At 45.0% G+C, this 14,357-nt stretch overlaps 1 protein-coding gene across 1 annotated transcript in view; it reads right to left on the bottom strand.

Moving 5' to 3' along the window:
- Positions 1-14,002, bottom strand: part of RAB3GAP2 (RAB3 GTPase activating non-catalytic protein subunit 2) — a 63,078-nt gene extending 49,076 nt beyond the window's left edge. Inside the window, exons 1-2 of the mRNA XM_029047302.2 lie at positions 13,827-14,002; positions 1,086-1,150 (exon numbers count right to left, since the gene is read on the bottom strand). Coding sequence (XP_028903135.1) covers positions 1,086-1,150; positions 13,827-13,953 — 192 coding nt within the window. The 5' untranslated portion in view covers positions 13,954-14,002. The remainder of the gene's footprint in view (positions 1-1,085; positions 1,151-13,826) is intronic.
- Between the last annotated feature and the right edge of the window lie 355 nt (positions 14,003-14,357).

The raw sequence follows: 14,357 nt of genomic DNA, 5'->3' as shown, positions 1-14,357 counted from the left end.
TTTCACTGTACCAGCTGTCTGGACCAGATTAATGGAGGGACTGAGGGGGTTGAAGTCTCAGACTTCTAGATTCTACCTAAGAGAAATAGCTGGCCTAGTGGAAAGAGCACGGGTCTGGGAATCAGAAGACATGGGTTCTAATCCCGGCTCTGTCAAGCGTCTGCTGTGTGACCTTGGGCAGGTCACTGAACTTCTCTGTGCCTCAGATACCTCATCTGTAAAATGGGGATTAAGACTGTGAGCCTCATGTGGGAGAGAAGCTGGGTCCAACTTAATTAGCTTCTATCTACCCCAGTGTTTAGAACAGTGCTTGACACATAGTAAGTGCTTAACAAATACCATAATTATTATTATTATTATTTACTGTTATTAGCTAAGGCCGGAGGGAATCCTGAACACCCCACAATGGCCCTCAGCATGGACCCTTCCTTGCTCTCCACCTACACCGGGCTTCGAGGAGATGTGGGGTGTAGGCCCCATCCTCTTACGCAAGACTGAGGGAGCTGGAGTAGCCAGGCTTATTGCCATGTCCACCTGGGATTTCACTCGCTATCCTCTCCTTCCTCACCCCCAGGAAGGTGCTGCCTGCAGTGGGACCCAAGAATCTACGATGGCTGGGGAGAGGCAGGAAGGCCAAAAGGTAGAGGTACCAAGACCAGTGACATCATATTGGATGTGCTATGTAGGGGACTTACCCGGTCTCACTGGCTACATCCCTGACAATGAGCCGGGTAAACACAAGCAGGTGCCTGCTTCAATGAGTACCTCAAAGGGTCCCCACCTCCTCAAAACTTAAAAAAAAAAACTTAAAAAAAGTAACAGAAGTCAACTCTAATTTAATTTAGGTCCCTGAGAAAATGGTAATTGGCATAATGTGGAGGTCTTCTTGCCGCTCGCTTTAGGGTGTGTTTTTTTTTTTTTTTAGTAAAATTCAATATTATCTAGAAGTTCTATAGGCCAATAAATCTCAAAGCTTCAATTAGTTGGAAAAATTCATTTCTAGCAGTATATTCTTTGGAAGGACACCTAGTTGACATTTCCAATAGTCAGTTACAAAAGTCAAGCGCATGCGAAAGAAGACTTACAGGTTCTTTTGCTTCAGTTTCATCCCATGCTCCCCAGCCATCATCTTCCCAGTTCGTCAATTTACCTATTTACAAAAGATTCGAGGGTTTAGGTCAAGTACAGAATGTAGACTCCTTCAAAATGACTTTTCCAAGCACTCTGCCAGCCAATCAAAAACAAAAAAAGAATACAAACTACAAAAAAAAATTGCTAAGCACACGCCAGGTAGGTTAGTGTATAACACGTCGGGAAAGATAAAAGACCTTATCTGAAAGAAATGCCTGCAATTTTGACATACTGTTCCGGGACGCATCTACAAGACAGGCTTCTCGGTAGACAAAAGTTGTCTTTTAGCTTTATGTAGTCTCTCTTTTACCGGGACAGAGTGTCGACAAATGGCCAACTTGCCATTTATAAACACACCAGGACGACTGTTTCATGTCCCTTTTTTCCCAGCTGCATCCCTCCCTTCTTGCACCATTCCTTTCACTCAGTGAAAAGTACTCACGGAGTGCCTGTGTGCAGAACACTATACTAAACACTTGGGGGAACACAAGAGATTCAGCAGACATGATCTCTGCCCTCAAGGAGTTTACAATCCAACCGAAGAGTTTACAGTTTAGAGGGGAGGAATTTTAAATTCTTTCCCATCAAATGAGGGTGGGGATGTGGAGCAAGCTTGTGCAATAATGACTGTAATTACAGTAGGAAAACCAGCTACTTCAAAAGGTTGGGGAGAACCAATGAACTGTTGATTTTGTTTATTCCAAGTTCACCTCGTCTCATTTTTTGGCTTTTTCAAAAGCGCAACTTTCAAGATGATTGCAGAAAACAGCAACAAAAATAAAACAAGGATACAGCAACAATAAAAAACAGCAACAAGATCAAGAAATACATTTTATAAGTCAGCTTTATAACACCACTCTGCCAGGCAAAGTCAATTTAAAAAGACGGGTCTTGCATCTGGGGTTTAATTGGATCAGGTTCAGCAAAGCATTCTACAGTCATTAAATGTGTTTCACGCACCCAAGTATATTCATTTCAAAAGGAGACAGAATCAAGTATATTTAGAAATGAATTTATGAGATTTAAATTTGCAAGTAGACACCTAAAATTAGCTGCTTAAATGGCATTTTCCCAGAGTTTTCATTTCAGATACTTCAATTCACCTTTGTGTGATGAGAAAATAGACATGCCCAAAGTTCCTCCTATCCAGACGCTTCCTTGGTTATGCAAGAGCATTTTATCCCACTGTGAAAGTTCACAAGTTGAAACAGTTGAAAAGGGCAGTTAGCAGTCAATCCTCCACATTAGCATTTGTGCTGATTTTCCTAGGCCATCAAAAACAATCACTGTCCAATGCTCTGTGAACATATCTGACCAATGAGGACACCGGTTATTCATTCGTTCGATTGTATTTTATGTATGTGACTTTAGAAAATTTCAATCAACTAATGGAGGAGAGGAGCAGGTGAACGCTCATCAATCTGGTCCGCTTAACGGCCATTCCTAATATCTCCAAATATGAATGGCCTGGATACACTTCAAAGGGACAAACACTGGTGTGTTTTAGCATTCTGCCAAACTATTCTGCAAGCACAGAGTCCTGAAAAGTCGGGCTCGCTCAACAAGCTGGTGATCCCTCCATTACCCCTAAACCCCATGGTGGAATACCAGTAGCAGTGATGGGACTCACTGAGCACCCACTGGGTATGATGCACTGGACAGGGTGGTTGGGAGGTACAATAGAGAGTCGTGACACAGTCTTCTCCTGCCCGCTACGGGATTTCTGAACGGCTCGGGATTTCTCACACCCAAAAATGCATTTTTGGCTGGGCACAGCTCCATACATCAACTGCTGAAATCATACGGCAAGGCAAGGACACAAACAATGAGATCCTGGAACGTGCTCAGCCCACCAGGTTCGAAGGATTGGTCATCTCACCAAACTTGCGCTGGCCACTACGTGAGGTTTATAGCCGTCGGCTAGCAAATGATTGGTCGGTTGTGGTAGTCCACCCCCAGTCTGAGAAAAGTCAGTCAGTCAATCGTATTTACTGAATGCTTACCGTATGCAGAGCAATGTACCAAGCACTTGGGAGAGTATAATATACCAATGAACAGACCCATTCCCTGCCCACAATGAGCTTACAGTCCAGAGGAGGAGAAAGCTAGGCTACCTAGCAGGCCACCTTGCAAAGGCCCAAATACCTCAAGTAAGATAACCCTGTCTCATATGTAGCCTTATGCAAAATCCATGGCTTTGCAAATTACATAAATTGATCATTTTCTTAAACAAATGAACACCGCTGCCAAAGAGACACTGTACTGTGAAGAGAAATAGCAGGGAGTCTGAGATACATAGGAGAAGACATTATTTTAACTTAATATTTGGGGGATTTCGAAAGACCATAAGAATGTCCTTGAGTCTATCTAAATTAAAATGGTGCCACTTGGAAAGATGATCAAGCAGTCTGTTAAAGGTTCATACGTTGCCTAGCACAAGGCACTCAGTTCTGCCGTGACCCATTTTCAGTGTACATTTTGGCCAGGGCGAGACTAGGAAACGTCACTGTGAGCTTCTTTTGGTTTCACTGTTCCACAATGTCAAAATATTTGTGTGCACACATACACACACACACACAGCAGAGGAATGGATGATTACTAAAGTGCAAGTTTTCTTTTGTGAAGGATTCTGGCAGAATGCAAGCCTCACGTCCTAGGAGAACTGGATGTACTCGGCAAAGGTGTGAGAAAACATATTTTAGAATGGGCACAAGCCCTGTTCTAGGTTGTAGGGCTCAGCATCCCTTTTAAAATATTAATGTTCAAACCAAGATGCGCTGTTTTAAAATATTTGTACACAATGGTTGCTTCAAGATCCCAAGTCCTATAGCACATTCATGCCACTGCATCCGATTAGGACAAGACAGAAATGAAATCTTACCAAAAGTTAAGAATGTCACTTCCCCACAATTCTCTTTTTTTAAATGATATTTTTAGGTGTTTTTTATGTGCCAGGAACTCTACTAAGCACTGAGGTAGGTACACGATAATCAGGTTGGTTACAGTTCATGTCCCACATGGGGCTCACAGTCTTAATCCCCATTTTGCAGATGAGATGACTGAGGCCCAGAGAAGTTAAGCAACTTGCCCAAGGTCACACAGCAGACAAATGGTGAAGATGGGATTAAAACTCAGGTCCTCTGACTCCCAGGCCCATGTTCTGTCCATTAGGCCACGCAGCTTTTCCTTTTTTTCTGCAATTCTGAGAAGCAGTACTTCAAAACAGGGAGAGCAATTGCATATACTTGAAAACGCAGCATTAAGTCTTTGGTTCTACTGAAAACAGATTGTTCAAAGAGTCATTCTATAATCCATAATCTATAATTGTTGTTTTGCTTGTGTTGCGTCAATCTTGCCTTCAGAATGTTTTCAAAATGCTTGAAAATTGGAAACAGAGATTTCATAGGAGTCAGAAGAGTCTGAATCTAAACTAGGACTCTGAATCCAAACCAGGAACCCCTACAGTTTCATGTGGCTTTTAAGAGGAGAGATGAATTTTGTCTGCCTGGAGAGGATCACTTGAATAGAAAGATTCCCTAAACTCCAGAATGAAACCGTATGAAGATGGCACAGTCATGATTAGGAAATGCGTTGAGCAATACAACTAGAAATAATTTCTTAAGGGATGTTTAAACTCAATCGATGTTGCTATTCATACAATTAAGTTCTTAAATTGTGTCCATTTTCTTTTCCAAAAGGCCTAGTCTGGAAAAGAAAGCTACAAATGCCTTTAAACTGGTTATATGGAACTCAAGGAACACCCAACAATGCCTACTGGATAAACCTATAAATAGATTACGAGAGTGCTTTTCTATTCTTATTACATTTACGCTATGAGGCATATGCCAGAAATTATGCATCAGACATTTTTGTTATTTCTAGCCAGGTCATTTTAGAAGCTCTTGCATTAAGACAGCAAGGAGTGCCAGCTACTCTGGGAAGAGAGGAGGAGGAGAAAGAGGAGGAGAGAAGGAAGAGGAGGAGAGGAGGAGGAGGAGGAGGAGGAGGAAAGGAAGGAGAGCAGTGTACTACAGAAACAATAAGAAGTTCAGTCTACTTTTGGTACAGCACTTTCGAGCACTCCATTTATTATCTACAACGATCTATAATTTATATAAATGTCTGTGTCCCCCACCTAAACTTGTCAGCAAGGACGGAATCTTCCAATCCTGTTATACTGTACTCTCCCAAGTGCTTAGTACCATACTCTGCATATGGTATGTACTCAATAAATACCACTGCTTGATTGATTTCTTATTCATGAGGAGGATGATGATGAGAAGTTTGTTCTGATTAAGCTTCAGTCTACTCATTCTCAACCTTCTCTCTCTCATGGGTATGAACTGATTAAAAAAAGGAAATACATGTGCAAGCAAGTTTGATTTTTAAAGCATGCAAAGGTTAAGAGTACAATATTTTCCGCAAAATTAAATTGGATATTTAGAAAAGTTTCAAGAATTTCAAAGGACATAAATGGATGAGAAACTTGGTATTTTCAGGAATCTTGTCTAGTAGTACCTAAAGAAATTCAACAATTATCTTCCAATTAATCTATACAAATTTTTCCCTACTCAAGTTCCTGTCTTGTTTCAAATGTTTCAAGAAAATGAAGAATGACTTTTCCTTCTCATATTAATTTCCTGGCTGAAATTTTTTTTTTTGGTGGGGAGAGTGTGGAGAGAAGCATTAAAATAAATAAATGAATGTGTGCTTGTCCACTTTTAATTTGTGGGCCTCACTTGGGATTACTTCCCATTGAGACAGAAGAAAGCAAATTCTCTAAGCGTTCTTTAGTTTGTCTTCAAAAATAGACCCTTTGGGGATTGCATTTGCATATTCCTTCATGCAACAGATCTTCCCTGCTGTCTACTCTAGAAATCACATTTTCCCAGGATAAAACATTATCAAAGGCAAAGCTACTGCTCTTTCCATTTTGGGATATTCTCACAGCAACAGGAAAGAAAGCACAGATCTGCCTCGCCAATGAATCTGTGAAAGTTGTTTTTTTTTCTCTTTCCTTACTGTACAAAGTGAATTCTTCCCCTCCCTGGAATTCCCTTCCCCCGGATCTGCCCACTTTCAAAGTCCTCTCGAAGAAGGACTCACTGAATAATCATCCACTCTCCTACTCATGATACCCCACCAGACACTTTAGCATTTCTTTTTTTGACTCATTTATTGGCTTACTTTTTAATCATTTGGATCCTTGCTCCTGCTCTCCATAAATTTGGCAATCTATGTTCACTTGCCTCTCCCATAGGATTTAAGTCCCTCTGGGGCACGGAACATGTTTCTTCTAGTTTATGTCCCCAGGAGATTGGGACACTGCTCTGCACCACTCAGTGGGAGATGGATAAATAAGGTTGTTGATGATGAAGCTGATATTACTCCTTCGCAACATCTGCCAGAGGCACACAATGGTTAAATACACATTCACCATCACCCCTATTACAAATAGAAAGTTGTGGCAACTAACCTTGCTTATTTTGGTTTGACTCCAACATAAACCGAGCAAAGTGAGATGGTAAGCTCCCTCCCCGGCCCCTCCAAGGGCCTGGGTCTAATTCCCACCTGTGTATTCTTTCCCAGCGCTTAGTACAGTTCTCTGCACACAGTAAACGCTTATTACTGTTACTACTATTACAAATACCCAAATCTTGATTTTGAGGTGAGAGCTCTGTATCAAAGCAAAAAGAATGAGAACGTTCTCAGAGGGGTAAGCCAAATTTGACCTGATACCTAAGGAAACATCAGCTCCTTTACAAAATGGGGTGAAGAGAAAGGCCCCAAAATAAACAGAGAAGACAGCCAAGCCTTCCAGATACTGCATCTCAAAATACATGTGGCTTCTCTTAGTCTGTGAATCTCAGGATCATTCTATATCTATCCCGGTGCTTAGCACAGTGCTTGGCACATTGTAAGCACTTATGGCTTAGTTGTTGCCACACACATCATTCATTACACAAATGTATGAACGCAGAATTAGGATGGATTGGTAAATCAGTTGAAGCACATTTTGTCAGTGAAAATGGTAAAAAAAAAAAAAAAGACTTGATGCTTAAAACAATAATTTTTAAAAATAATTGATGGGGCAGCACTGGGGTTCAAATTGACTAACACCTTAACAGTTCATATAGTAATTATGTAGGCAGCTGGGAAATGAGGTATTTTAAATCTCATGAATTAGCTCAGGACAGGAACTCAAAAATGACATTCACCTGTTCCTCGGATAGAGACACACTGAGATATGCAAAAAAACACTCACAAAGACAGAGAGCATCTGACTAATGATATTTGGATTTGACTGGTGAACTAAGCCACCTGTTGAGGCCTCGAGAATAAACAATAAAACAAGGGAAAATGAACTATAATTCACAAAGAGAATTTACATATCAATTTAAGCATGCCAGATTCACAGTCACACGTATAAATTCCCTGCGTCAAACTGCCTATCTTAAGGACCATGAGCCCTTATTATGCTTTTAAATAATAACCATCAACTCCAACAAAACCTGCAAATAGCCAGGAATCGATGGATGCTACATCAATGCCAATTGTTTTTATAATTACTGCCTACCTATCTCTTGGAGGGAGGAAAAGCTGCAAAAATAGTTAAGCTTTAAAATTATTTACAAAGCTACTGCAAAATATCGTGCCACTACAATCCTTCTGGCACATGTATTACATAACCTGCACCTTCCCAGTCACATTGAGAGCAATGTCAAGGGCCTTATTGGAAAGGGATTGTAAAGGAATCTTATTGGAAAATTTTCCTCTAAGCTTTGTGTTTACCCTGGAAAAGTACATCAAATGGCAAGTGTTAAAAAAATAAAATCAAGAGCTGTTTATGAAAATAGAACATTCCAGGGCAACCTATGAATAATACTTATGGTACCTGTTATTTGTCAAACTCAGGACTATGAGCTGGGGTAGATGCACAATGATAAAGTCCCACATGGAGCTCACGGTACAAGTTGGAGGGAGAACAGGAATTGAACCCCATTCTGCGGATGAGGGAACTGAGGCAGAGAGAGTTATTGACCTGCCCACATAGTCACACAGCAGATAAGTGGCGGGCCGGGATTAGAACCCGGGTACTCTGACTTCCAGACCCATGCTCTTTCCACGAAGCCTGCTGCCTCCCTGGGAGAGTTATGAAAGTCTGCAGCATAGAAATTCCATGAGGATTAAGGAATTACCAGTTCGTAGAATATAATTTTTGACTGCCCCACTCAAAAGTTTGGAAATGAGCTGCAATTTTGATACAGATTTGATTCGTAGACTTACTGAGCCCTCTATCTTTCCTCTGCTCCTTTTACCGTTACTCTTAATTCCTCCAACAGGTTCTATCAGTTGTGGAAGTCGTGGCCCAGGGTCTACTTGGCTCCCTAAGCGTGCAGAGAACCAACCACACACTGAATCTTCTTCTTTCCAGCTATCAGTAACAAAAGAGAGCTTAAGAGACAGAAGCGTGGCCCCTTCTGTCCGTAGCAGCTCTCACCTAACCCCAACCTGCCACGGCTGCACGGAAGCCTTGAGAAGCAGAGTGGCCTAGTGGAAAGAACACAGACCTGGGAGCCGGGTTTTCATCTCTGCTCCGCCACTTGTCCGCCGCGTGACCTTGGGCAAATCACTCAACTTCTCTGATCCTCAATTCCCACATCTGTTAATGGAGATTCAATATCTCTTCTCCCTCCTACCTACGAAGAGAGCCCCGTGCGGGTAGATTATCTTGTATCTACCCCAGTAGGTTCAGTGCTTAGAGCAGCGCTTGGGTGCATAGTAAGCGATTAACAAATACCGCTATTATTTGGTTTAGCAATTTCCCCAAAAGCAGCGATCCGCAAGAGTTGCTGACTGCACCTCTGGGAGCTCGGCACAAGGGGAAGAACCACAGTGGTTCAGAAAAGCGCAGGCCTTCCGCAAATAACTGGCGATCCACATCTGGACCTGTGGGTCATCATCTGCCCAGCCCCGTGGTTCAAAACACAAATGCACAGTCTCCACTACCTCTCTGATGACTGTCTTCTAGGCAGCCTGCATTTTGGGTTTCGCCCTCTTTACTCCACTGAACCCCCTCTCGCTAAGGTTTCTAGTAACCTCCTTCTGGATAAATACCGAGGGGGATATTCAAAAACATCAACCAGCGCAGGAACTTACCCCTGTACACAGCATGGCAAAGGGTGATCTTTAAGGGCTAGGAGTTGCATATAAATATTTCAACCACAACGGCATCCAAGGGTGGGATCTCATCAGTGTTGTCCATGTTGAACCCAAAGGATTGCTAGATATACCCCAGAGTACAGTCTGGCACTATTTATTCTGCTTTTCAATAGTAAAGTCTAAGGCAGTTTCTTAGCTTAAGTAGCTAAGCTTAGCTTGTGCAGCTTAAGTTTTAAAAAACCACAGCATGTCTACCAACAATATTACTAATATTGAACCTATCTTCTCGATGATGAGAGAAGCAGATCTTTTCACACCTTTCTACTAGCAAATTAAAATTTTAAAAATACCCCCACCAGGATTCTTCTACACTTCTCCACAACAAGAAGCCATACTAGAAGAAAGCGCGTGTAACTGGACAGAACACGCCACGGTAGGAAATTCAAAAAACGAAGTGTAGGGAATCACAAAGATTAGTAAAATCCTATAGAGTCCCTAGCATTCCAGACCCTTCAAATGATTTTACATCAATTATAAACCTTATGTATTTATAGGTACATATAAAATTCTAATTAAAGGCTTTACCTGATCCGTGAGAAAATTACTCTCTGGAAGTACAACGGTATGAGATTGTGAATGCTTAACTGTGTGTAATAATGTTGACTATGTTGTCTGGAAAGTTTCCTATGTGAAAAACATTAATTTTTCTGGACTACAGAAAAAGTTTCTTGAATCAGTAGACTCCCAGATGTCCTGTAATGTGGGTTGCATTCTCGTACAAGGCCAGGTTGGGGGAAACTTGCCTTACAATACTCACCCTAGTCTGACGCCACAAACGCGAACACGTGCATGTGCGAACAAACTATTTTGTCCGACGCCATAGCACGCCAAATCCAAACAAGCCTGCACTGAGGTAATTACGTTCCCTCATTCCCTTATGACATTCCAGACAAGACATATAGAGAAAACACAGATTATGGCAGAACTGAGTGCAATTAACTACCTGACATTTTTGGAGAGTTAACTGTAGCTGTCCCAAAAGATTGAAAACACAGGTGCAGATCACCCCCCACTGCCCTCTTAGGGGACTTTTTTGGGGGGGGGGGGTGGTAAGGGGGTTGTTATAATGAGAGCATTCCCTGTTCTGGGGGCTGGGTTTCCAGTCTGTAGGAACAGGGCAGGACAGATAATAATAATTAGGGTTCTTCTTAAGTGCTTACTTCGTGCCAGGCACTGTACTAAGAGCTGGGGTGGGTACAGGCAAACTGTGTTGCACAGAATCCCTGTCCCACGTGCGGCTCACAGTCTTAATCCCCATTTTACAGATGAGGGAAAGGAGGACCAGAAAAGTAAAACGACTTGCCCCAGGTCACAAAGCAGACAAGCGGCGGAGCCAGGATCAGAACCCATGACCTTCTGACTCGGAGGCCCATGTTCTCTCCACTACGCCAGGCTGCTTCTCCATGAGATGAGTCTGGCTAGGTTCCCTCCACTACCTATTTTACCTGTTCCACTGGGGAAGCAGCCGTGCAACTAACTCTACTCAAGCGCAGGTCTGCTTATGTCACTGGCTGGTACACGTGTGCACAAATGGAATTCCTCACTCCAAAGCCCGGGAGCAAGGACAAAGCCACTCCCTGGCCAGGGCCCTTTGGTGCCAGTGTGAATCATCCTCATATTTATTGAGTGCTTAATGTGCAGAGAGCACTATCCTAAGCACTCTGGAGAGTACCCTGTCAGGAACGTTCACCTGATGTATTTGTAACTGGAGAGGAACATGGAAATATGGAATTTTAGAACTTTTCTTGGTTTGGGTGGCATTAGGCAAGCAAGCCTGGACAGATCACCACTGTCAGCTGTTCTTTTTTGGAGGGACATGTGAAAGGAAAGGCTGATGGAGGGGATAGATCCAAGTACCTTAGAAGGTAAGTGGCACCAACACAAAAGGCAAGGTGCAGTGGCTACAGCCCGGGCCTGGGAGTCAGAAGGTCATGGGTTCCAATCCCAGCTGTGTGACCCTGGGCGAGTCACTTCACTTCTCAGTTACCTCAACTGTAAAATAGGGATTAAAAGCATGAGCCCTATATGGGACAACCCAACCTGTATCTACCCCAGTGCTCAGAACAGTGCTTGGCACATACTAAGTGCTTAGCAAGTACCGTAATTACCAACAGGGGCAGCTGAACGATGTGTGGGCTTGCAGGGGGCTCAGGAGGATGATAATAACACTATTATTATTATTATGGTATTTAAGGGCTTACTAGATGCCAGGCACCATACTGAGCACTGGGGTAGATACAAGCAAATCAGGTTGGACACAGTCCCTGTCCCACATGGGGCTCCCAGTCTCAAACCCCATTTTACAGATGAGGTCAGAGGCCCAGCCCGTCGTTGGGCAGGGATGGTCTCTATCTGTTGCCAAACTGTACATTCCAAGAGCTTAGCACAGTGCTCTGAGCACAGTAAGTGCTCAACACTACTGAATGAATGGAAGTAAAGTGACGTGGCCAAGGTCACCCAGCAGACAGGTGGCAGAGCCAGGATCAGAATGCCTGTCTACTTGTTTTATTGTCCATCTCCCCACTTCTAGACCGCTGGTCCGCTGTTGGGCAGAGATAGTCTCTGTTGCGAATTGTCCATTCCAAGCGCTCAGTCGAGTGCTCTGCACACAGTAAGCGCTCAGTAAATATAACTGAATGACTGACTGAATGGCAGACTACTTGTTTGGCTGTCTGTCTCTCCCATCTAGATTGTGAGCCCGATGTTGGGTAGGGATGGTCTCTGTTGTGAATTATACATTCCAAGGACTTAGTCCAGTGCTCTGCAGAGTACGTCCTCCATAAATATGACTGACTGAATGCCAGACTACTTGTTTTGTTGTCTGTCTACCTGTTGCCAAATTGTCCATTCCAAGCGCTTAGCCCAGTGTTCTCCACAGAGTAAGGGCTCCCTAAATACGACTGAATGACTAACTGAATGGCAGACTATTTGCTTTGCTGTCTGTCTCCCCCGTTTAGACTGTGAGCCCGATGTTGGGCAGGGATGGCCTTTATCTGTTGCAGAATTGTCCATTCCAAGCGCTTAGCCAAGTGCTCTGCACACAGTAAGCGCTTAATAAATACGACTGAATGACTGACTGAATGGCAGACTACTTGTTTTGCTGTCTGTCTCTCCCGTCTAGATTGTGAGCCCGATGTTGGGCAGGGATGGTCTCTCTTGTGAATTGTACATTCCAAGGGCATACTGAGTCCAGTGCTCTGCAGAGTACACGCTCCATAAATATGACTGAATAAACGCCAGACTACTTGTCTTGTTGTCTGACTCCTCCTGTTACCCGTTGCCGAACTGTCCATTCCAAGCGCTTAGCCCAGTGTTCTGCACAGAGTAAGGGCTCCCTAAATACGAGTCAATGACTAACTGAATGGCAGACTGTTTGTTTTGCTGTCTGTCTCCCCCGTTTAGATTGTGAGCCCGATGTTGGGCAGGGATGGTCTCTATCTGTTGCCGAATTGTCCATTCCAAGCACTTCGCCCAGTGCTCTGCACACAGTAAGCGCTTAATAAATGACTGAATGACTTAGTGAATGCCAGACTACTTGTTTTGTTTTCTGTCTGCCCCTGTCATCTGTTGCCAACTTGTCCATGCCAAGCTCTTAGTCCAGTGCTCTGCACTCAGTTAGCGCTCCATAAATACAATTGAATGAATGACTGTCTGAATGCCAGACTTCTTGTTTTGCCGTCTGTCTCCCCCGTTTAGACTATGAGCCCGTTGTTGGGCAGGGTTCCAACTCTGTTGTCAAATTGTCCATCCCAAGCACTTAAGCCCAGTGCTCTGCACAGAGTAAGGGCTCCCTAAATACGACTGAATGAATGACTGACTGAATGGCAGACTACTTGTTTTGCTGTGTGTCTCCCCCGTTTAAACTGTGATACCGATGTTGGGCAGGGATGGTCTCTATCTGTTGTCCATTCCAAGCGCTCAGCCCAGTGCTCTGCACACAGTAAGCGCTTAATAAACATGACTGAATGACTTAGTGAATGCCAGACTACTTGTTTTGTTGTCTGTCTCCCCCTGTCATCTGTTGTCGACTTGTCCATGCCAAGCGCTTAGCCCAGTGCTCTGCACACAGTAAGCGCTCCATAAATACAATTGAATGAATGACTCAATTGCAGACTATTTTTGTTGTCTCCCCCGTTTAGACTATGAGCCCGTTGTTGGGCAGGGTTTGACCCTGCTGTCGAATTGTCTATTCCAAGCGCTCAGCCCAGTGCTCTGCACCGAGTAAGGGCTCCCTAAATCCGATTGAATGAATGACTGGCTGTCAGACTACTTGTGTTGCTGTCTGCGTGCAAGCCCGCTGTCGGGCAGGGATGGTCTCTGTTCCGATTTGTCCATTCCAGGCGCTTAGCCCAGTGCTCTGCGCAGAGTAAGGGCTCCCTAAATCGGATTGAATGCCTGGCTGCCCGAAGGGCTGCCCTTCCGCCTCGCAGCCCCGGAGGGCGTCCCGGAGGGGGCGTCCCCGGCTCACTCACCATCGTCCCTCCGGGGGGGGGCGGGGGCGGCGGGGCCGGGGGGCTCCCCCCGCAGGTGCGGGAACAGGAAGTCCCGCGCCGCCTGCAGCTCCTGGAAGGAGCAGAACTGCGGCAGGGAGCAGGCCATGGCGATGACGGCGGGGCGGACCCCGGTCTCCGCCGCTCCGCCTTCTTCTTCTCCGCCGCCGCCGCCGCCGCCGCCGCCGCCGCCGCCGCGCGGGCTCCGAACCGGAACCGGAAGCGGGGCCGGGGAGACAAACCGGAAGTCGTCAGCGCCTTCCCCTGCCCAGGGAGGGGGCAGAGCCCACTGCGCAGGCTCCGACCGGGAAGGGGGGGGGGAGCGTCATACTGCGCAGGCTCCGCCCCAGGAGGTGGGGGGGGGGAGCGTCCACTGCGCAGGCTCCGCCCGAGAAAGGGGGGAGCGTCCACTGCGCAGGCTCCGCCCCGGGAGGTGGGGAGGGGGCAGCGCCCACCGCGCAGGCTCAGCCCGAGGAAGGAGGGGAGCGTCCACTGCGCAGGCTCCACCCCGGG

The sequence above is a fragment of the Ornithorhynchus anatinus genome, chromosome 19, assembly GCF_004115215.2.
Source record: "Ornithorhynchus anatinus isolate Pmale09 chromosome 19, mOrnAna1.pri.v4, whole genome shotgun sequence".
Lineage (NCBI taxonomy): Eukaryota > Metazoa > Chordata > Mammalia > Monotremata > Ornithorhynchidae > Ornithorhynchus > Ornithorhynchus anatinus.
Note: the sequence above shows the minus strand (reverse complement) of the source record. Positions and strands in the feature narration are given on the sequence as shown.